The following is a 23,891-nucleotide window of genomic DNA, read 5'->3' on the forward strand; positions in this document are numbered from 1 at the left end:
TTTTCCCTTTGTTGTAGGTGATGGTTTAGACAACAGTGTAGCCTCACCTGGTACAGGAGATGATGATGACCCAGACAAGGACAAAAAGCGTCAGAAGAAAAGAGGCATTTTCCCCAAAGTAGCAACAAATATCATGAGAGCGTGGCTTTTCCAGCATCTCACAGTAAGTGGTGCCCAAAACCAAAATAAATTTCTATTCATGTGCTTAATGAAGTTTATTCATCATTATTAGAAATCAGTTGTCCCCATAATTTTTTGACAATTATTATGTCTCAGGCTTTGTTGCTGTGTTTTTGATTAGATATTTTTTTCTTGGGTCTTGGAATCATGACAAATCTCAAAGAAATCTACCTATCTATCTCCATGTATCCTATAGAGAGAAAAAGAGAGTACAATGCCTTAGCATGGAAACCACCTATGTATGAAATAACAGTTTTTGGCTTTGACCTATTCACAATCTTCCTACAGACAGCAAAAGGGAGACTCTTGCTTTAGCACATATAAAGCTCTGCCTTCTGCATTCCTTATTGCTGGCCTCTGTTTACACAAACTTCATATGTATGTGGTGAAAGAGAGAGCCCTGGTCTGTGTGCGTGTGCTGACATACTCTGTGGATGTTAGAGAAGTCAAAGCAGCAGCTTGCAACCTTGTCATTGTTACTCTTTTGTGAGGAAATAAAGAAGGCTTACAGATTCCCTGATTTTTCAGTTGTGTAACAGAAGAATAAACACCTTTTGCTTATCTTCAAGTCCATTAATATTAAAACCCAGCCATGTTCACATTTGTGGGGAGAGAGATTAAATGTGTGAAGTAGCAGTGGTTTCCTTGGGCTTTTATTTGTCTGCCTGCTATTGGTTTGTGTTGTTGTTCTGTTGAATATTTTAGCTTCTCTTAGGCATCAGAACAGAGTTCCACAGAAAACCTAGTAAAACTAGTTTATTTTATGTGGGAAATCATGGAAACTGGTAAAATTACCAATTGATTTTTTTCTTTCTTGCACTTTGAAATTGTTTCTCACTTGATAAGGCTTGAAATGCTAACTGCTATTAACTGCCTCTTCTTCTACCAAAGTTTTATAAATTTCCATGGTTTTATAAATTTCCTGCTGTTGGTTACAGTGCAATGATTCCGGGACCCGATTTATTTACGATGGAGACTATCGAACCGCTCTGCCAGCAGCACAGCTAAAGGGGGGAGCGGGTGACTCACATTCCTAAACCATCATTTTGATGTAAGGACATTAGTAGAAAACTAAGGTGCATTGATCTGGCCTGTGGGGTCAGGATTAGCTGGAATAGCCAGTGTCTCTGCTGGAGTAGTGGTTATTCCTGCCTCTCAGCTATGGCCATTTCAAAGGTCAGGTGCCCTGTACCCACTTGGCTCAGAGGAATTAGACAGAACATGAGTCTCTGGGCTGATTACTTAACCAAAGACAAAATAATGAGTCCTAAGCAAATACTGACTAATTGAAAGGGCTGTAAATCCATTACATATTGGTCAGGGATAATCAGGAGTATTTAATCACTTTTATCTATTCAGGAGCACTGAAGCTGCAACAGCAAAGCCCTGAACCTTGCCATGTGCTTATTATTCTCATCATTATCAAAATTACTTCACAGCTGTTCTTTGCTACATCACCTCAGCTGGAGATTTACTAACCTGTAAAATGTTTTTAATTTGGAAGTCGAGTGAGTGCGAGTGGAGTGTTTTTCGTTTAGCTGTAGGATGTCTTTAGACGAGTACTACAGGCAGACAGCAAAAAGCAAGGCCACAAATAAACAAGTTTGGTTTGTAGACATCTCCATGTTAACTCCATTTCCTGTCATGAAATTTGTGATATTTAGTTTTTTCCTTTCTTTCCTATGTGCTTCTTAAGAGAATTTGACACTTGCTTATTAAACAGTCAACTGCCTCTTGCTTCTCTTGAGGAAAGTCCTTCTGGCTTTTTGAAATCGCCTTTCCTTGTTTCTATCCTCTCTCTGCTGACCTTCTCCATCCTGCATGAATTAAGGAAATTTGCCATCACTGGTGAGGATGGCTTCACAAAAATCAGATTAAATGAACTCACAAAAGCCCCAACCCTTTTACCATCCAGGCTTTAATGAGTTTGCAGGTGTTGAAAGATTTACTGCGCTGTAATTCTCAGACCTGCAAACTGATAATGGAGACCCCTGACCAGTGCAATGTAAATTCAGAAAGATTCTTGCCATAAACACATGCAGGAAAGGAAGAAAACTCCTTTCTTTTAAAGATCTCACACTTTTTCTCAAATTAGCTTGTTCATTCAAAATGTAACTCTGGCTGAGCCAGAACGGGGGAATCTGTGATGTACAATTTTATTGTTTCAAGTAAATATCTTTACAATGGCAGTCCATGATTCAATGTACATTCCTTCATTACTACTCTAACCTTATTTCAAATTGGTTTGTTCCTCTTTTGTGCTGTATGACCTGTTCTTGTATTACAATAATCCCCTGATGTACCCTTTTTTCTTTCTCTCTCTCTCTCTTTTTTTTAAGGAAACTAATTGAATTATCTCATTATTTTAATTTGTTAAGCAAATGTATTTTACGTCTCAGGATGTGTTCTTAAAGAAGGAGCTGCTTAGGCTTTGCCCCCTGAATGGGCCATTGGTACATTTTGACATTCATGCATTCATTAAGGAGAGGAACATAAAAGAGCTCTGGTTGTATTTTTTTTTCAAACACCCAACCAGCATGGAGCAACTTTTCCATAAGCCACAGGGGTCTCTCTACATATGTTCTCAACTGCAAGCCATTGTCACCTATTCTGAATACCTCAAAAGGACAAATAAAATACTAAAGGCCAACTGTAGCAATTGTTAGCTGTTAGTCTCAATATGACAAAAATCATTAACCTCTGATTTCCCTGGAAGGAGAGGCAGTGGCAGTCCACCTCTTATGGCATGGATTAAATGTAGAAGTCCTTTAGACTGTCAAATTCCAAGAGAGTAACTCAGATCTGACTAATTACATTTACCTATGATTTTAAATAAAATGCTGGGTTTTTTTCCTTTATTCAATCAGTTTGCAAACTCCTAAGGCAGTCAGTTTTAAAAACTGAATGGCCTAAGTGGCTTTTTTGAAGAGACAGGCACTTGAACTCTGATGTAGAACAAATGTGTCTGACAGGCTGTGTCTTTCAAAATGATTTCTAACCCCTATCACAGCTTCCATTTTGTAGTAACTTTAATTATGATATAGGATACACATGCATGTTTTTATTTATGGAAGTCAAATGCAAGGAGTAGTAGCTTCTGTCATGTTCTTGTTCACTTATTGAGCTCTGTCTTACATTTGGAATTACAACAGTACCGAAAGATAAAAGATCTGAGGATGAATTGGTTGGAAATGTGTATGCTTTTGCTGGATAATATCCAGTGTTTAAGAAAGTAGAGGAAATCCTAGTCTGGTAGTATAATCTTTCCAATAGTACATAAAGATTACGACATCAGAAAGGTAAGCCTGACATTAAGACTGTTTTTAGTTGAGTTCAAAGGTGGTTAAAGAAAAGAAACAGCCAGAAATCTGACCCAAGCTGAGAGTTTATTCATAGCTTTGGAAGACTCCTTTTCCTCTATGCTAAGGAGTTCTTAGTACACTCAATTAGCCTCTCAGCCATCACTGCTTTCCTCCCTCAAGTGCTCCCCTATTTGCCCTGCAAAGAACATATTTGATCACTAAGTGAAAACAGGAAGTGCTCAAATGTATAGACACCTCCAGCTTACACCAGTGCTGAGATTAGGATTTCTTACCAGCCACTCTAGAGCCAGTTCCCCTCCTCCCATGCCCTTTTGAAGGATGGAGGACCTTTAAAATATACATACATAATCAGAAGGGAGGAAAGTTATAACGGAAGTAATTATACCACTCTAAAGACTTGTACCTCAGGTAGTTCATCCAATTCTGCAGCAGTGTGCCAAAGACTACATTTTTGCTACATTCAACATTTTTTCACCTTTTTATACAGACCTGGTAGAACAGAGTCTCATTTATGCTTTGACACTTACTTGGAGTGATGCCCTTTGTTAAAATTCTATTTTGGTTGTTTCTTTTGTTACAGTCTTTAAGAAGATGTGGATCTTAACTAATAGTACCAGATTTAGCAATGGTAGCCTGCAAACTAAAGCTTTCTTTATGAAAATGCCAAATTCCCATCTGGTGGTATTTGGGATGTCTCTCCTGAAGTCACAGGAGTTGAGCTGGTTTTTCTGCTTTTTTTTTGCAAGCTGAAGTTCTGTCTTCTAACATTGAACAATGTCATTTTAACCTGATTTCCACAACCTTCTGGCTGAAAATCTTGCTCTTTACACAGTCTATTGTAGAATATATCTTGGTTTCATCTGTTTCATTGTCAGGCTAGAGTAAGTTCTCCTGGAAGGTGGTAAAATGAACCAGCCATGGCTTTTGTACTTACCTGAATTAATTTTCTTAACTTGTCGTATTCAGGTGTCCAGATTGGATAATATGAATAGACTTACTGAAACAGATGTTTTTTCCTGTATTTATATGGGTGTATCTGAGAATAAAATGTGTGTCTATCATATTTTGATAAATGGCTTATCAAGCCTTTTATAAAGGGCAGCTATTTTATTTATTCATTAGATTTGATTCTAGAGATGAATGTCATCAGCTGAAGCCAATCTTGGAGTAAGTGTTCAAGGAAGTTGAATTCAACCCACCATCATAAATATCTCCTTCAATATTTTACTTTAGTAATAATGCCTTAAAGAAAGGTTACAAACAGCTGGCTATTGATATGAAAGTAAGCTGTACAGTGAACAGCCTACTTTGATATCAAACTGTAGAAGAACAGCTTTTCTCGGAGACGTGATCTGGGAGAAGCATTCTGCACATTGTTGTTTTTGCTCTACTTTGGAAAACAAAAACCAAACCTGAAAATACAACAGACCTCTGTCCAGTTAAAATGGTGAGAGGACTAGGAGACTCCAGATAACACAGGAATTTGCAGTCATTCTAGTGAATTCCTGTGTGTGTGTTGGAGTGAATTGTAACATGCTATACCCTCTGAGGGTACACAGAGGAGGTGGACAATGTCTTGTAAAACTACCTGCACATGTGTTTGCCTGGCTGCCATTTCCACCACAGGGCACCACGGGGTCAGAGAGCTGGAAGGGCCTAAGCTGCAGTTTTATTCCAGGTCTGCTTTTAGGCAGGGCTGGCTGTGTGCTCTTTTCAGCAAGGTAATAAGTTGCCTGCTGGTGTAGAACAGACCTCTTTGTACAAACACCACCCGGTTGGAAGCATGTCCTACAAAATAATATTGTGCTCATTTTTCAGCTGGATAAACTTTTGTGAGGAGAGGTTAAATGACTTCACCCCCCAGTGCTAGAGGAAAAATCAGTGCCTGAATGCTAAACTCCCATGACCTGCAGTCTTGCAGTCCTCAGGATGACAGAGTTGAGCCTCTTTGTACCCCAGAGCTGCTCTGGTGTCTCACCAGAAGGGCTGGTGGTGGCCATTAACATTTGTAGTTATTGCTGCTGGTAGTGCAGCCCTGCCTAATGTCATCAGCATCCCCCTCCTGTCCTGCCTGCCTGCACTACCGTGTCACCAGCCTGGGCAGAGTCTTTCTCAAAAATGACACTTCTGATCCCAGGCTGAAAGGTTCCATCCTCTGAGTGCTCCTAGTCCTCAGCCATGAAAGCCATCCTGAAGATTTAGTAAGAGACCAAACATTCGCATACCTTTTAAACACCACAATCTTAAAAGAAAAGAGCTGAAATGGGATGGGGGTGGGGCTTTGTTTGTTTTAAAAATGGAATCTGAGATTAGATCTGACATTTCTACATCCACCCCCTACAGAAGAGGGAACCCAAGGTCATGGGGTGTGTGGGCCTCAAAAGCTAGCTTTGTCTGGGAGTGGTTAATCTAATCATTGTTACATAGACATCTGTTATTTCTTCTGAAAAATTGATGCTTTTGTGACACAATGATCCATCTATTTAGTACAACAGCCTGAGTAATTAAATTAAAAAAAGAATATTTTTGCGGGAGCATGTATTATAAAACTGCCATACCTCCTTGTACCAGTGAAAAGGCTGAGCAGAGGGAGTGGAAGATGGAGAGGGGCAGAGGGAGAGGAGTGCTTTAAGTCTCGCATTGTTTTCTGCTGGCTGGAGGAAAACATCTGTGAATTGTTTGAACTGAACCTTAGCAGGGACTGTCTGAATCTGTGTCATCTCTGTTTAATTTCAGGAAATGATGTCACAGTGCATTAAATAACAATGCTGCATGATTTATTTTTACTTGTACATGCTGTCCTAAGCATTTTGGTTACATGGCAGTGTTTCCAATTAAGTGCAAGCTTTCGGTTTTAAAAAATATACTTGGTAATGCTTTTGGGGGGGAGCATGGGGTATGGGGAGGCTGGGTTTTTTAGGGGGTCACCAAGGTTCCAGGGCTGTCGGAGGGCTCTGGGCCCATTTGTCATGTGCTTATTTGTAGTTGGGACTGGATGTCAGCTCTCTCGTCACCCATGGCAACCTCCAGGACTGTGGGTTTGTTACAAAGCCTGTCTGGGGGAGAAAAAAACCTAAATATTCCGAACCGATCCGTCAAAAGACCTATTAGATAGTTATAGCCAGGCCTATGTACTGTAGCTTTTGCCTCGATCAAACTTTCTGCACTCCCCCTTCTTCTGTAGAAGAATAGAGGACATAAGTCAATTCTGTCTGCCATCTGTCGCCTCTTTCCCTGCTCCTCAAATTAAAGAGACAGTCCAAAATTTAAATAATCGGATACAATCACAGGAAGCCGGCCTGGAAATTATTACATGTGCAATCAGTTCAGGGTTTTTTTACTTCTAATTTTATTTTGAAGAGGGGATCTTTATTGTGCTTCTTTGGAGATCAAAATATGTTGTGTGTTTCAGCTTCAAAAATAGCGTGCTGAGAAATACTGGATTTGCAGTGTCACTGAGTTGTTTTCTAATAGGATTCCAAGTTATATATAGGGTGAAATTCACACACAGACATACACACCCTCCCCACCCCCCCAAAGAATCTCCAAATTGCAAATCCTGCAAGGGACAACTAAATGAATCACAGCACCCTTCCCCTCCAGCTCTCCTATCCCTTTCATCCCCTTTCCATGACATGCTGATGGGCTGCAGCAAAATGTTTTTTGGTGCTACTAGGGCAATTGAAGCTGTTGGGTCTACCTAATGGGCCTCTTCTAGGCCTGCTATAAGAGTTTTTCACAGTACTCTGTCTGATATTAGTTAGTTATGCTTTACCTTTTCCTCTCCTTGTTTTTATCTTTATACCAGCCTACCTGGTTTTGCCTCCTCCTCATCAACAGGCAACACAATGTGTCAGGACTGCAGCAAGGTGAATTTCATTCATGTGACATATGAGCTCAGCTGATGCCAAACCATCAGATAATGTGGTTAGGTGTTACTTCCCCATTTAATATTTTACCTGCCATTTTCAAACAGGGGATTCCTGAGAATAACAGAAAACATGTGCATGGTTTTAGCTGAGGCTTGATTAAAAAGCCTCGACTGAGCAAGCTGAATGTGGCCTAGCAAAAGATAGGATCAACCACTGTTTTTCTCTGGTTGTTTTTGTCAGATTACAAAGTTTTGCAGAGTCAGTATAGGAAGTAAGTGAAAAGAAAAGAAAAAAAAGAGGTAACAGCAAAGTCCAATTAATGTATTCCTTAAATTGGAAATGATAGTGACAATAGTTCACTTATATAGAGCTATGGCTTCAAGGCTTGTAAGGCAAAAGGTGGTTTAACCAAAGTATACGTGAATGCAAAGTGTTTAAACACTTTTTTAACTCCAAAAGCATTGCTTTAATAAATGTTATGAACTATAGATCAACATCACTGGAGGAGAGAATTCTTTGGAGTATCTTCAAGTTCGACTACCTAAAGCTCAGAAAACTCTGTTTTCAGAGTTTCATGTCATCAGAAAACTCAGTTCCTCCCTTTCTCTGTAGTGTGCCCACACGACTATATGTAGATATGAAATATATTTTTAGGGAAAATACGATTGCTGTTGTTTGTGCAGTGATACTACCTTTCAGTTTTGACTCAGGATATGTTTAAAACTTTCTTTTCAAGATCCATGAGCAGGACAATTTGTTTCAAGGAAATTTTCAGTAAAATTAGAGTTACGTTGGAAAAAAAAAAAGCATGTTTTGGCCAATAGTTCCACAACTGCAAAGAAATGGATATGTTAATTCTTATTTCTGCCTAATGAAGAGAGTAGTTTGTGGCAGACAGCATTACTCCTGTTGTTGTGGAGTTTGTCTTGAGTTATGATACCTAGAATACATGCATTATATATCTTAGAGTTGATTGGCAGCACTTGTCTGTAATATCTAAAGCAATCATTGGCACCTCTAAAGATTTAGGGTTATCTTTAAGTATAATGGCAATACACTTTTCATGCTTTTACATTTGTTATTTTTTATTTTTAACTGCTAGCCCCAAATCTGCCAAAACTAATTTCAGTTGTTTTGTCTAAGACTGGGTGATATATTTTTAAATCTTGGTTTTACCTTTTCATGATGGCATTTCAAAATATGTATTTTATTTGTAGCAGTTGACTACTTATGTCCATAAAATGCTTAACATCTCATGACATACTCTTACAATCTCAGGATAATAAATCCGAGTATCTCAGTCAACAGCAGCAAATATTTTGGTTTAGTGTTTAAAAAAATCTGCATAGATTAATTATTTTAGTGCGGTAGAAATTTGACTACCATCAGGATCAAGCTCTTATTTGGTCATTTCAAAGTGGGAACTTGATAATCTGAAGTGGATATACTGTGGAAATACTATCTAACTAAATCAGATAGCAATGGGAAAGATGTTCACTTTCTTAACACTAAATATGTGAAAGGAGTAGATTTTTGTAAGATCATGGCCTAGTTACTTTAGGCTTTTTATGTCAATTAAAAAAAAACTTCAAAGATTATGTAAGCTACATTGTTAGTTGATATGCTGTACACCTACATGGATCGTTATAAAAGCAGATATTTTTCCTCCCAGGTAAGTTAAAAACTTAGGGTTTGATTTTTTGTGTTCAAATATTTGCAGATAATTCACAAATTAGTGACTAACAGTGTGTATTTCTCAGTCTTCCTTCCACTAATTCCAGTGGAACTCTGATCCCTTTGAAAAAGCCAGAAAAGATGAAGGGAAATCATAATGGGAGACAGGCAGAAAAACACTTACTAAGTGTTAAACGCTCTAGCCACTTTATCCACGAATTACACTTAACAGCTCTTTCAACCATTCCCTATTTTATGACAGAAAGACAAATATCTTGAGTGCTCAACTATTTGTCACATTCTCTTGTGACCCAGCTTTCCCTGCTGTCCCCAGGACAGTGTAGCACAAGGGAGCTCTGGTGGAGTTTTCACTTCTCTCTCTAGCTGTGACCATGACAAGACACTGTGACTTAGTTTCCCTGTTTAAACAGTACAGCATAATGATCGTTGCTGCTTTTTTAAGTGCTTTTCACATTTACAGATGAAAAACACTGCATAAGGCCTGTGTCATTTACTTTGCAGCAACTGAATTACAGAAAATTATACTTCTGTTCTGGTTTTACCCTGCTGTTGAAAGAGCATGACAGTCATGCAATGCTTGTACAAACACCTGAACTTTGGTAGACTGAAAGTTCAGGACAATTTTCTCTTTATGAAGGAGCATTTAATATGTTGTGTTCTTGTTGGTCTACACTGAAGATGACAGCATATGATTTCTGCAAGTTTAGTGCAAGTGTCTTGGTCTTGCGTTAATTTTGTCAGATCTTTTCCTTGCTGGTGACCTGATGTGGTGATTACTGCATGTAAATGCTATCAAATATCTTTCCCAGAACTTTAGGCATCCACTGCTGGCTGAGAGGCAATAGTGAGAGTAAAGAGAGTGTAACAGTATTAACCAATGCATCTTTGTACTTCAAGAAGTTGCTAGTGGATATTCCCCTCCTCAACTGTCTGGGAGTCTCCCTATGTGAAATTGGACTTGGCAGCTTTCCAGCCAGTCCCGATCCTTTCTGCTGCCTCTTTTGACCCAGCCAGGTGCTTCCCACTCGTGCATCCCACTCATGCTTGAATGAAGAAACAGGAAAGAGGAGGGTGAAGAGTAAGGGGCTGAAGGGATATTGTGAACTTCTCTGTGGATGGTGGGATGAACTGCAGAGTTTTAGGGTAATCCTAAGAATTCCACATTGTTTCACATAATATGCCCACTTACACTTCAAGTTTAAACAGCCAACAACCTATGCCTGTGTTGTATGGCAGCCATGAACTGCCAAGCAAACACTTCTCAGACCAAACAACCCCACTACTTGGTGCATATCTAACCAAAACTTTTGTAGACCATTTACTGCTATAATTAATCTTAGCTATCCTGGCTTTTATGAACTTACATCCCACAGTGCTCTTGGATGCAACCAACTTTCTGGGAAAAGGGGCTCTTGCCATTTGCTCTCCCTTTTATTCCCCAAAAGTTGTCCATTTAGAAAGCAATAATGCTTTCAAAGGAACCAGTGCAAAACAATAGCAGGAGAATAAAATGTCTACAAATGAACAGAGCTATGGTGTTTTTCTAGAATGGGTACAAATAAACATAACCATAGAGCTGTGAAACTATCCTGAGTTTGGCTCCTGGGGTCTGAATCCTGTTCAAAGCCCCAGCTGAAAAGATAAAATATTGCACTCTCCAATTCGGCAGTGCTCTAACATCCTCTACTGCATCCTAAACAATCTCTGCAGCAAACTTCTTGCTGAGACTGAAAACTCTTTAAAACAAGGCCTGGGGACTCATGAGCTTTCTACTCAGTGCACTTTAGGCTCACTCCATGAAAAAGTATCTTGCCTAAAAGAGACCAAATATCACACAACAGAGCTGGTGGGAAATTCAAACTGTTCTAAGCAAAGAAGTCAATAGAGCTGCTGTAGTGAAAGGTAGTGTTCAGAGTGAGATCACCGTGTTATGATCTCATGCTGAACATTGGGGCTGGTTTCTTTTCTTGAGGATTATGAAACTAGCCTGAGGCCAGTCTGGTGAAAGTCTGAAAAAGATACAGAAGGATGTTTGGAGAGCCTGGACTATCAGGGCCCTTATTCCCCAAAAAGGGTAACTGAGGCCAAAGAAAGATGAGAGAAATGAGAGCTGTATTGTTATTTCCAGTGCTCTTTGCATCCATCCCAAAAATACAAGTTCTAGCCCTAGATAGAGAATGTGTATACTGAAGCAGTGAATAAGCAAAGGCTACAAAGAGGTAAAGAGGAGAAATTACTGAAGAGGAACAAAACACCTTGCAGGAATAATGGAATTCAGCAGCCAAACCCCAGTCATTTAGACTGTAGAACAATCTGTGGAAGTGCCTTTGCGTAGCACTTTTAAAACTAGACTCCAAGAAAACATTTGAAGGAATACTGCTGAAAAACATCTTGCATTCCTGGGCTTACACTAAAGTAGTGTTGCCTGAAGCTTTTCTCATATTTTCATGTTTTCTTATTAATGATTAAAAACTGAAAACTATCTTGAAATTAGAGCTGTTTTCAGAAGGAAACCTTCCCAAATTTGGCTTCCTTCAGGTTTAAGTTTATATTGTATTTGCTTCAACTTGTGTAATGATGTTTCATTTATCTGTCATTGGAAAAAATATTGCAAAATTAACTTACAAAGTCAAACTAGAAATGGGCTTGAGACACAAATTGAAGAACTAATCTTAAGAGAAATATTTAATTACTGTTCCTTCAGGCACTGGGAGTGGATACTGAAGGTCAGCCAGGCTTGGGGTCTGTCAAACTGAAAAAGAAAGTGACTTTGTATTCAGGAACTTCTGTAAAAAACACCTCCCTTTCAGATATTCAGGGGCAGAGACTGTCACAACACATTCAGTGCTCTCCATTCACAACTGGTGAAGTTTCATCAATATCTGGGTAAGGTCCAGGTCTGAAATCAACCCCTACCTAGCTTAGTCTTCCCCAACATGTCCGACATCCACTCCAACATGTGCTCTATGAAACATCAGTCCAAAACACCAAAAGTTGTTTGAGCATTCAAAATACAAACGTTGATTTTTAAGGTCATGGATCCAAAGCAAATTTAATATAAAATGGAGTTGATTACGGATTTGCACAGGAGCTGGAATGCCAGAATGGGTGAAAAACATAGCTTTTTCACCTGCTTTTCACTTACAGGCATTTATGGCAGTTTGACGGCATGATTCAAAAACAAAGCTTGGGCCCTCAGAGAGGCAGAATGACCGCGAGAAAATATTGACTGAGTGCCTGCTGTCTTCAACCGCTGAATTTCACACACAGCTTTCCTCAAAAGTATCAGGAAGAAAGAAACTGTGTTTTGAATTTAAAATGAAATTTTACTCTTGAACATTACTTTATAATAATGTAACTGTGGGGTTCCATGTTCATCTCAATGCCCTCCAGATCAAATGAGCTCCATTTTCATGGCAGAAAAATGCTTTATTTTTTTTTTCCCTCTTTTTTATTTTTTCCTCCCTCATTGCCAGAATTAGAAATTTAGCCTTGGATCTTAGATCCAAGTCGGATTCTTTCTGGCTCAGTTATTGGCAGTCACAAGGATTATACGATAACAGTAATGTTGCAATTACAATGGTAAAGCTATGCAATTACAATAATAAATAGACGATGAATTGGCCAGAAAAAAAAAGTCCAGTTTTCTTGCCTATAGCTAGACTGGCTTTATGAAGAAAAATATCACAAACTTCTATTATGGATTGAACTCAATGGCTTTTTTTTTTTTTGTCAGCAAAGAATCAAATGCGATTCAGACACACAGTGACATAAATCTGTTCAGGAAGTCAGTCACTTTTCAGAACACTGCTGCTTAGTTTTGTTAGTGTTTTTCTCCTTTTGGGTATTTTTTTCTGTCTGGCACAACACAAGGTTAGTAAGTCAGGCATGTTTGGAAGGTTTTTAAAGAAGTGAAGAAACAGGACAAAGATGTCTTTTTCTCCCTCTTAACTATACTTTCCAGGAATGGGCTTGTGTACCCATTTTAAAGATGCCAGAGGAATGACATGCCTTTTGTAGGGTTTTCATACCCAGTTCAGAAGTTACCTGTTTGAGAATGAGAGCAGGAGCTTTCCATGGCTGCATGTTGGAATCCTCCTAGCTGCAAAAGCAGTGAAAACTGACCTTTGCTCTCTGAACAAGGAGTCTTCTGGCATGGAGCTTACTTTTCCTACTGCTCTTCACAACTGTAAATAATGTTAGTATACCCTGAATTCAGAGCATGCAGCACTTTACATTACTATTGTGTATCTTAAAATAAACAATGTTGCAAGCTGTTTATTTTGGTGTTACTATGTATGCATTTTTTAAACAGTGGTTACTTAAACAAACCTCTCTGTTCCCACAGCACTTAAAAGCTGCTGTTTGCTCATTGTGGTTTTTGGGTTTTGTCACTTTTGTTTTGATTGTTTCTGAAAATCACACTGGAGGATACAGAAGACAGGAGTAAACTGTACTTGTTCCAAACAAATGCTTCATGTCACAGCTTTCTCTTCATGCCAGCTTTTCCCATGCTCCCAGCAGAAATAATTTTGGTTTAGCTCCGTTGTAGAGATCACCAGTATTCCAGATTGGTTGCAACTGTCCTCAAACGCATTTCTGCAGACCAGGCAGGCCGTGCATATGTTATCAGAATTTGACCCTGAGATAGCAAAATTGTTTTAATAACATTAGTACTGATTATTTATTCATTGCTCAGCAAAACAAAAGGTGCAGGTGATGAGAATTTAGGGAATTGAGGGCTTCCACATCTTCTTTCATCCTCTCTCATCAGTCTTCATTCATCTACCCTAGAAACCTCAAGTGCAGAGCAAACTTCTGTGGTTGGAAATGCTGGTAGCAGGTTGATGAGAAAGCCATTATCAGATATCAACCTTTCAAAGCCACATTGCCACAGCTTTGTGGCCCTCTACCTACACAGGGAACTCAGAGGACATTTGCTGTTCTGCTGGAGAGCTAGGTGATCTACACTGTTTTTCACCTGTAGTGATGAGATTTTGGTGATGGCTGTGCTTCTTGCTATGCCATGTATACTGTTCTCATGGTGTATTTGGCTAAATCTTAGTAAAAGGTTAGGGAAAAAGCTTATTTCTTCCTTCACTCACTCCCCCTACCTTTGTGAAAGGTGTCTGTGGTACCTCATGACTGTGATAGTTGTTCTATAGTTGCTCTGTTCTACTTTGTCCATTTTTCCTAGGTAATCTTCAATTTGTCCTTTTTGCTAAGAAAGAAAAATACTTACCTGAGTCTGTAGAATTATGTCTTAAGGGACTAAGAAATCAGAGGCTTCCTCTGTATGAATATTGCACTATTGTAAGGAAAATTGAGGATAGCATAGCAAGGCCGCTATCAGAATTTCTTAGCAGAGGCAACAGAGGGGGGTTGAGGGGTATGTGTTAAAAATGGATGGTCAGCTTACAGCTTCTGCCCTCATTTTGGGGTGAAAATGTGCCTGGGCAGTCATGAAAGTGCTGAGGTGATTCCTGTATGGGTGAGGTTTAACAGGAGTGCTCCAACAAATGTAGGAGGCAGCACTAAACAGTGTCAGGCACTGGACTAGCTCTGTCCAGCTGTGGGATCTGAACAGCAGAAGGGTTTGGTTTCCTTCTGCTTGGATACAGCTGAGAACTAAGTCCGAAGTATTCATTTGTAGAACTTGTAAAGGTTGAATGTCTTTTTTCAACAGAAAGTAATCTCTTCACTCAACTGCTAATTGCTCCATGATTTTAATAAGAATGAAAATTAGTGTTTGAGAAAAAATGTGAATGCAGTTCTATTGCAACTTGTGTAGACTGTAAACCAGTTTGTCCTCTTTAACTATGGTCTTCAAAGATAAGCAGGTTGAAAGGTGTGTTGCAGTCCTTGGTACAAATATAGCATATTTCAGTGCTTTGTTGAGCAAGCTGTGTGGTTTTGAGAAAGAAATAAAAAGTTACTTGCATTTTTTAGCTTAGTTAAGATTTATTATTTTTTATTTATAGCTCAGCAGGTGTTGATTTTCAGCGTTGTGTAAATGTTCATTTGCTTCTGGTCTTCAATACACTGGATAACCCCTGCTTTCTCAGTAGAGCTATGTGGCAATTAAGGATGATGGGAACATTTGATAGAAAAGTGGCCAACAGCACAGCAGTCCAACAGCAGTTGGACTATGTCATTCTATCTACAGAAGAAGGACAGTATAATATAGCAGAATACCACAGCTTTCCTTTTCACTCCCAAACTTTTCATCTAATTTGAAGAGCCATTAATTTGTTTGCTTGGGTTTTTTTTCTTTTCACCTGCTGATAATTGTTCTCCTAATCAACCATGAGTCTTCCATGACTTTTCTCCTGCTTCACTCACTGAGATATGGATTAAATCTGCTTCAGTGTTAATATATACATTCAAAATAGTTTTGCATGATTTTTTCAGTCTAAATACTATGCCAACACTCTAATTTGTGACTGAAATTACTAACATCATTTACATCTGTAGGTGAACATTCCACCTCTTCTATCTGAGAGACAGAAGATGGCAGAATGATTAACATTTTTGAATGCTGTTAACAGAAAAGAAAACTACTTAGTGGCAGCAAAATTTTGTGAGAAGGAGCAGGTGATATTAAATACTTTAAAAGTATTCTAAGTGGATTTTTCTTAGTTTTCACTAAGTAAAATCTGCTCTGTTGGCCAGACAAATGCTCCACTGAGCCAGATAAGGGTCAGCAGTGAGTGGTGATGAGGCCAAGAAATGATGCAAGTGTGGGAAGATCCCAGAAGTCCCAGTATGTTCTTCAGGCTTCTGGTGGGCAGAAGTTTAAAGACTTTCAGAGTTGGAAGTTTACATCCAGGTTGTAATGCTTAAGAGCCATTCATGCATTTATATTTTCTTTTCGGGCCTGATATGGACCAAACCATATATTCATGAGCTACAGTTGGAAGAGCTTAATTTTGGATTATTTGAATCATTGAGGACATTTATTAGAATATTCTGATGTGGAATGGGAATGGGACATTTGAATGAGCATCACATTTCTTGATGTGTGGACCTAACTTTCTAAACTGTATTTAAAAAATTAAATAAATAAATAAGAGAGAGCAAGGATATCGATTTACACCTGATTTTAAATTGAACCTGCTTTCTTTCATGCAGCAACAGGAAAAAAATTTGCAGCCCTGCAGTTTTCTAAGGAATTTTCATGAAGTCTTGGGAAAATTTTTTCTTCTTCATTTTAAGAGAACCTTAATTAAAAGTCTAACCATTTCATGTCTTTTCAGTGTCCTGTTCTCCATTGCTACGATCCTGCTCTTCACATGATTGATTCTGGCAAAATAAAATGCTGATCAGCCCATACATTTGGTGGAGTGCTTTTAAATAAATATCCCTGCTGTGTCCTGGTAGAAAGCAAACACAGTTTTGACATAACCTAATCATGTGAAAAGCCAAACCTTTAGTAGCTTGTTCTTGCAGACATTTTTTGTTCCTTTTACCCCTCCCTTCTTCTTCAGACGGCCCCTTCGGAGCTGCTGGAGGGCGTTGTTGAGAAGTTGCTACCGTTGATACAGTTGCTATTAATCACAGTCTGCCGTGTTGTGACGCAGGTTCTAATAACATCCCATTGAGCTGCCCTTGTATGCTGGAGGCTTACCAACAGCACTAGGCCTTTGATATTCATCTCACACCAGGATAAAGAAAATGTAGAGTTAAAAAAAAAAAAAAAAAAAAAAAAAAAAAAGAAAAAACACAACTGCAAATAGGCAGAGAACAAAAAAGGGGGGAAAACATAGCAAAATCAAAAACAGACACGCTTTCTGTGTGCTGCTTCGTTTACCATGGGAGCAGCAAAGCTATAAATCTCTGCTGTGTTGTTTGAAAATTGAACATGAGGCTGCTAAATTTATCATTCATTCTTTGTTGTTTCTGGGTAGTAGCTGCCTGACTTGGCTGACTTTGGTTTCTGTCCCCTCCTCAATAACAATTTTTGTTGTCATCGTTGTTTCAATACATTACACACGCAAATCAAAATTTTACCGGATCAAAGAATATTGGAGGATTTAGTAAAGTGCTCATAAAGGGGAGGAGGAACAAATTTGCTGCATGTTACACATCATGCTTCCTTGGCAACTGACTCCCTCACATTCATAATTACAGGAACATAATTTTTAAAAAGCAGCATGGGTGGGGGGAGGGAGAGGGAGCACTTCCTTTGGTTAAAGACATTCACAACTTTTAAAAAATGTGAGTCTTTGAAAATTAGAAAAAAAAGTTCACCCATATGCTCTGTAAAGATTAAACCTGGAGCCTGATAAAACTGCACAATCACCTTCTTTTGTTAGCACTTCTTGTCCATGTTGAACTGCAAAGAAAAAAAGGTGGAAAGCAAGCCTGCTACAGATGTGACTGGCTATGAATATTCATGAAAAACATTGCTCCTCCTTTGCTACTGGCATCCAAGCCATTCTGATCTGCCCCTCTTTTTTCCTCTTCTCCCTTCCCTTCCCTTCCCTTCCCTTTCCTTCTTCAAGACTGAACAAGACTGCAGTTTTATTTCAGTAACAGCCTGGTACACAGTTATCAGTGGCCTCCGAAGCCTTTTCTTTCCATTAAGAAAAATAAAAAAGGAAAAAAAGAAAAGAAAAAAAAAGGAAAAAAGAAAAAAATTGTAATTATCCACAGTTTTATGAATCCACCTCTCCTTAATGTTCATTATTTAAACCAGCAGCAATTACAAGTTCAAAGGGGTTTAGAGGGCCAGCAACCCGCATAATCACTGCCAAATTAAGCGGGACTCATTCGTCACAGAAGAGTACACTCTGAGCAGTGAATCATGCATGCAGTGACAGGCACTGATTTACATAAAGACGAAATCTGTGCCCTCTAGGGCTGAGTGTTACTTTATCTCAGTGGCCCTGTGATATATGCATTTTCTTTTGGTGTTAGGAAGGTTCAGAGACTGATGCTGTCTATTACATTATATTTTATTCTCACTAGCATCACTACTACTGCCTAAAAATACTAATAAAATACTGCCTACACTAATTCATATATATATGTGTATTTAACAATAATCAAAACTTCAAGGCTCTTGAGTTTTTAAAAGCAAAGTTTTGTCCAGAAAAAAAAACCCTTTTCTAATCTGTTACAATACTTACAAACCTCTTAAATTAGGTTTCCTTTTTTTTCCCCATTACTAATTTGCAGGTCGAATAGCCATTCTTGAAAAAGACTGCTTTTATTCTCCACTGCCCCCATTCCCTCCCTTGCCCCGCCCCCAGTGATTTAACATAATATTTTTTTATTCATTATAAGTATTTGTACATCTAAGTATGTGTACAGAGTCAGAGGCTGAGGCTGAATGTATTACATTGTCCCTAGTTTGTTTGCTGGCTAGCCAAGGTATTTTAGGTCTGTGTGATTCCTCCTGTCAGAGACATGCTGTGGGGTCTGGAAAAGCTATGTCCATGAAGGGCATCTATACATCTGACAGTGAAAGAGGAATCATTTCTGTTTGTTAGAAAGGCATACCTTACTTTTATCATGCTGCTCTGCATCTGATACTGAACTGTTTAAAGATGCTTTTATATACTGCCTGAAGACCAGGTTCTACTCTGTCCATTTACTCAGCACTTTACATAAACGAGTTTGATTCCCAGCTGGCTCTGAGTCACAGCAAAGTGACCCCAAAACATCTGTCTATGGCACCTTGACACAGGTGCTGTTTCTACACTGGCTCTGGTGCAGATAGGAGGTGGATGGTGGTGTCAGAAAGCAACAGCTGTCTGATCTGCCCTTCTTTTGCTGCTGCTGCACTCAGGACTGTGCTCTAGATCTAGCACTGCTGGCTCTCCTCCACTTGTGTAACTCTGTCTACTCTTGGTCCCATTAGGCCGTTTTAGTAGTGAAGAGCAGCAGTGTTCCATATGTGAGTGCACAAGCTCATTTTTTGCACTTTCAATGTCACTTTCATATGAAAGAGATCCACATTTCATGTACAAATCACACAGGAAAGGATCATTTGCATATATCATTGCACTTACTGTGCAAGTGACTGTGCATCTACAATGTCCACCTCAGTACTATGTCCTCTGATAGAAGCTGCTGAGGAACTTGAATAATTCAGGTAAACTTAAGACAAAGCCTAGTCACAGCATCTTTTTGACTGGATTACCTACGGTATGTTTAGTGAGGACACTGAAGTTCTTATGGGCATAATTTAGGTACCACTTTTAGGTAGTAGTGCACATTACTAGGAAACAACTTTATGGCTAGTAAATAGAAATTGTACAGTGAATGTCATATGGGTGGAATTCATGCCACTGTAAAATCAGATTAAATGGAAAGTTAGTGAAAGGGAGATTATAATGGGACTAAGAGTTTTTTGTGATAGTCTATAAATGAAAGAGGAGCAAAGCTCTTACGTGATGACAGCAGAATTGTGTGAATTGACTGGTTTAGGTTTATTCTATTATGCTTTATGGAGTTCATGAGTCACTGAAGTCTATACTAAGATCAATATTTGCAATATTATATATCAAATAACTAATTTCTGCCTTTCTATTTTATTAAATGCTTAAAAGATGTTAAATTACCATTTAAATGTTGGAAAATTCTTTAATGCTACATGATATTTTCAAAGAACATAGAAAGTAATGTATTGATCAGTGATTGAGAGATGGGGAAATGAAAACCTTTTTGCCATATTGCACTCTTTTTTGCTTTATTGAATCAGAACATTTTAATGTGAAGGACCTGGCCTTTAGGAGTCACAGTGGCATGTCACAATGTTTCTTTGGATTTTTCTGGCTTCCATGTACTGACTTTGAATTTCCATATGTTTGTTGTGGTCTTCTACAGAAAGTGAATTCTTGAAATATTTTAAATCATGTGCCCATGAAAGAGTGGTCTGAAAAGAGCTGCAAAGCCCTTGCCTGTGTAATTTCTTATTTTGAGCTCACTCATCTTCATCAGCACTTTAAGTTAAGATGTCAAATTTTGTTGACACGGCTTTTAAGAACTGCTGCAACAGGGTTTATATTTTGTCATAGTGCCAAAGATTTTTGTCCTTAAAGGACAGGAGAGCAAAGTAAGTCTGGTTTTAGCTGGATGTAGAAAATAGCACATGGGTATGCCTGGAACTGAGACAGTGGAGTTGTCTCATCCACATCTACCTCATTTTGTACATAAAAGACTAACCTTTGGAACTGGTGGGACTTAGGAAGATAGTGGAATTGCAGGATTCTGAGTCCCAAGGCTGTTTTTAACAGTGGCCAATGCTTTTGGCCCTGAAGGAAAGGAAAACAATGAAAAGAAAGCATTTTGATTTGAGATCTAATTTATGTAACTATATCCAAAACTGTGTATAAGTATCACCTTAAACCGACAAATTTGGGATTCATAGAAGTCTCAGGGAGGTATGTTGATCTTTGTAAGTCTTTGTGTTTTGGGTTTCTTTAAACTTGGTCATCCTTGCTTTCAGCCCTACTAACTGTCATGTGGCCAATATGGTGAATATATTTAAATACTTAACACAGCAAATATCTTATTTTCTTTCACTCTTGATCTTGTGCATCAGCTTTCAGATTTAATTTATTTTGATTTCTCTGTTTTAACTATAGATATAGACTGTTGGGAAAGGCTTGAAGGATGTTGTTGCTTCAATGATCAAACTCTCTTTCTTCTTGCTCTAGCCTGTATGAAATCTTGATGCCATGTAGAACTAAAGTACCCATCAATGTCCCTTTAATTGGACATCTTCATATATTGTAGTAAAGTTACATGCATCCACATAGGTTGTCAGGGAAAGCTGAACATGCCACTGATGTGCAGTGAGGGACAGTTAATTGTGTAGATGGCCCAAGACTACACCAATGTCTGGACCACACTGTAGTGGTCATATGAATCTATCTTGAATAAAAATTAAAGACAAGTTTTCAGCCAATAGCTGAAAACTCAGTAAAATCCTAGTGTTAACAAATATGTGCAGATCAATGAGATCTTTTTCTCTCTTTATAATTTATAAATCTTGGTATTGTAGATATAGGGACAGACATCTAGGAAAGATAATAAAAATTAAATGGGCACATGTTTTACCATAACTGGTAAGAACATGTTGTGTTTTTCTGTGCAGAAGTATCTCGTTGTGCAGACCAGAAGGGAACATTACTGGCCCTCTTTTCTTCCAAAGCGAATGGGGCTTTTTTTCACCTCCCCTGCACTGCCACCACTTGTGTTGCATTAGCCAGAGGCTTTTCCTGGCCCTGCAAACATCAGTTCTCTTTTGGGCAGCTCAGTCCAGAACAGCATCCATGTCCTCTGTCCCTGTGCCCTGGCCACAGGAAAATTTGAGTGGCAAACCTTCACTTGGTGCTAATGACATAGCTCCAATGAAATCCAGATTTGCTGGCAAGCCTAATGTGCAGACTTAAGAGCTCTGACTTTTTATCCTAGTGTGTTTGGCCTAGGCCCCTACTTCTGCTCAGAATTTAATGGATCTGAATTTTCTGAATGCCACAAAAGGCACCTTTAAAATCTTGACTTCCACCTTTACTGAATTTAGCTCTGAAGGAATCAGTGCCTGCAGTGGCTGGATTACAATAGATTTTTCCTTAGTTGCTATGTATAAATTCACAGATGCCCCTACAAAATTGTTTTATGCATCTTTAGAATCAGCTTCAAACTCAGTCTCAAAACAAAGTTGGAAAGTAGGTCCTATGTAAGCACAATGGTCACTGTACAGTGAGCAGCTAACACTAAGATTAGTAAAGACCCCTAAAGTGGGCATGCACATATCAAGGTACATCCTGAGCACGTCTCTGCTCCATTGGTTTCTAGATGTACTTCTGAAGGGTCTGTGATCAGCCAGCAGATTTACAGCAACTCTGAGAGTCCTCCAGTTCATACTGTTTCAACCGAGGCTCTTGTAGCTCCTGACAGTTCCTGGAATCAGGGAATGACAGAAGTCACCTCATCTTCACCATGCTTATGCACTGAGAACAAATTTTTGGACCCAGTTTTTCATGACATGGAAATACTTTGATTTCCTCTGACATTTATTGATGCTTAGGTGACTTCTCCAGAAACCAACCATGCAGAAGAACTCAGGACTTTTTTCTTTTTTTTTGGCTTCTAGCCAACATCCAGAAATCAAGCTTTAAAAAACCATTTCATGTCACTTAAAAGAGACAGATGTTAATTCTTGTCATATTATTTTGCAGTAAAGTTTTTTTTATGTTAACTGTCCACACCTTCAGGGTTTTTTAATTGTTTTTTATCATTATCTGTAATATCTGTACCAAAAGAGTTGTTACAATTTTCCAGCAAATGGCAGATTTCATCTCTTTACTGTTAGAAACTTTGAGAAAGATTTAAAATTACTTTTGACAGTGGGTTAGCATGAGTGAAAGTCTTTATCTAAAGATACCACCTGACTTTCTGAAGTTCTTAAAATATTACCAGAAAACTTTTTCTGTGGCTTGTAGAAATAAGTAGATATGTAAATAAAATTCCTGGTGGAAAAGAATGCTACACAAAAGGGTTTAGAGATGATAATTAAGTTTTCTTTTTCTTTTGATTGTTTTTCTAAAACCAGAGTTCAATATTAATATGCTGAGAGCAGAGATCATCCCTCTATTTAAGAAACCCTTTCTTTCCTGTTTATTGATGGTAAACCAGCTGCATTTTTAACTGTTTTAATGAATATCAGAGAAAGGAGGTCCAGCAAGGGTGTGGCTTCACTGTTATAGATGACTTTAATACCATTTTACCTTCTAGCCTCATGACCTTACCTCCAGTTGCAAACACCATTTCTGCTACTGGGCTTCAGCTAGGTTTGTGTCCCATCTCAGAAACACCATGGCCCCAGCTGGCATCATGACCCTTTGGTTAGGCAGCAGTGTCCTACATCACTGTGCCTGACCAGCTCTGGATATGAATCCAGATTGATTTGTTCTGTGAAGGTTTAGAGTGGAGAAGCACTAATTCACAGCTGTACAAATGATAGTTAGATGTATTTATCTGTGTATGTAGCCTAAATGACTGTAGTTAACTGTATGCTATTAGGAATATCACCATGGTGAGAGTTAGAGAAGCTGTATATAGGATAAACCCAAGCCCCTAAATATGGTGTATCAATAACAGATGTGAGAAGTTTGCCTATGTACCTTGCTTAAATTACATGAAAGACAAAATGTTAGGTCATAAAATCATTAATGTTCATTGTGTAATGGGAGGTACTTCAAGACTGAGGTGTCCAGGCTTAGGATACAACCAGGTGGGACTGATCCAAGATCTCCAGAGACAGTGTAACGCAAGGTGTTGCCACACTGATGGAATATCTGGGATACATATCAAAAACCCCAACAGCTCAATCAACATAACAGCATTTTACATGGTATGTTGGTGGAGGGTTTTTCCTATATGGAAACATTACCTTTCTTTTTTTAGCCTATGTTAGAAGACAACAAACTGGAGCATCTGAGCAGCTACTACAGTGCTATAAATGAAAAGCACCAAGGTTTGTGTCTGAGCCTCAGGGAAAAAAAAAACCAAAACCAGCAGGGCAACACTTATATGGAATTTAGTGTTAGATCATTTGGTCTCACCAGAATGGCTTTGGTTTACTTTCCTCAGAGCAGTTTAAAAGTTGTTTAGCCCTTCAGGAGTTTCTACTTACTTCCTAATCGGAAGGAACAAAGTCAAACCTATGGAAACTATGTATGCAATTGGCAAGGATTTCAAAATTGGTGTGTCCTTCACAGACTAAGCTTGACCTATGTGCATATATAGACACACATGTGTGATTCATTAATGGTAATGGAGAGTTTTCTGATATGACTTCTCATGC

The 23,891-nt window shown here is 38.7% G+C and overlaps 1 protein-coding gene across 5 annotated transcripts in view; it reads left to right on the forward strand.

Annotated features, from left to right (window-relative positions):
- Positions 1–23,891, forward strand: part of MEIS2 (Meis homeobox 2) — a 172,556-nt gene that overhangs the window by 53,173 nt on the left and 95,492 nt on the right. For all 5 annotated transcript variants that reach the window (XM_063398824.1, XM_063398826.1, XM_063398825.1 and 2 more), the window contains one exon: positions 18–163. In XM_063398824.1, the coding sequence (XP_063254894.1) occupies positions 18–163 (146 nt within the window). The remainder of the gene's footprint in view (positions 1–17; positions 164–23,891) is intronic.

Source organism: Prinia subflava, chromosome 5, assembly GCF_021018805.1.
Source record: "Prinia subflava isolate CZ2003 ecotype Zambia chromosome 5, Cam_Psub_1.2, whole genome shotgun sequence".
In the NCBI taxonomy this organism is placed as follows: domain Eukaryota; kingdom Metazoa; phylum Chordata; class Aves; order Passeriformes; family Cisticolidae; genus Prinia; species Prinia subflava.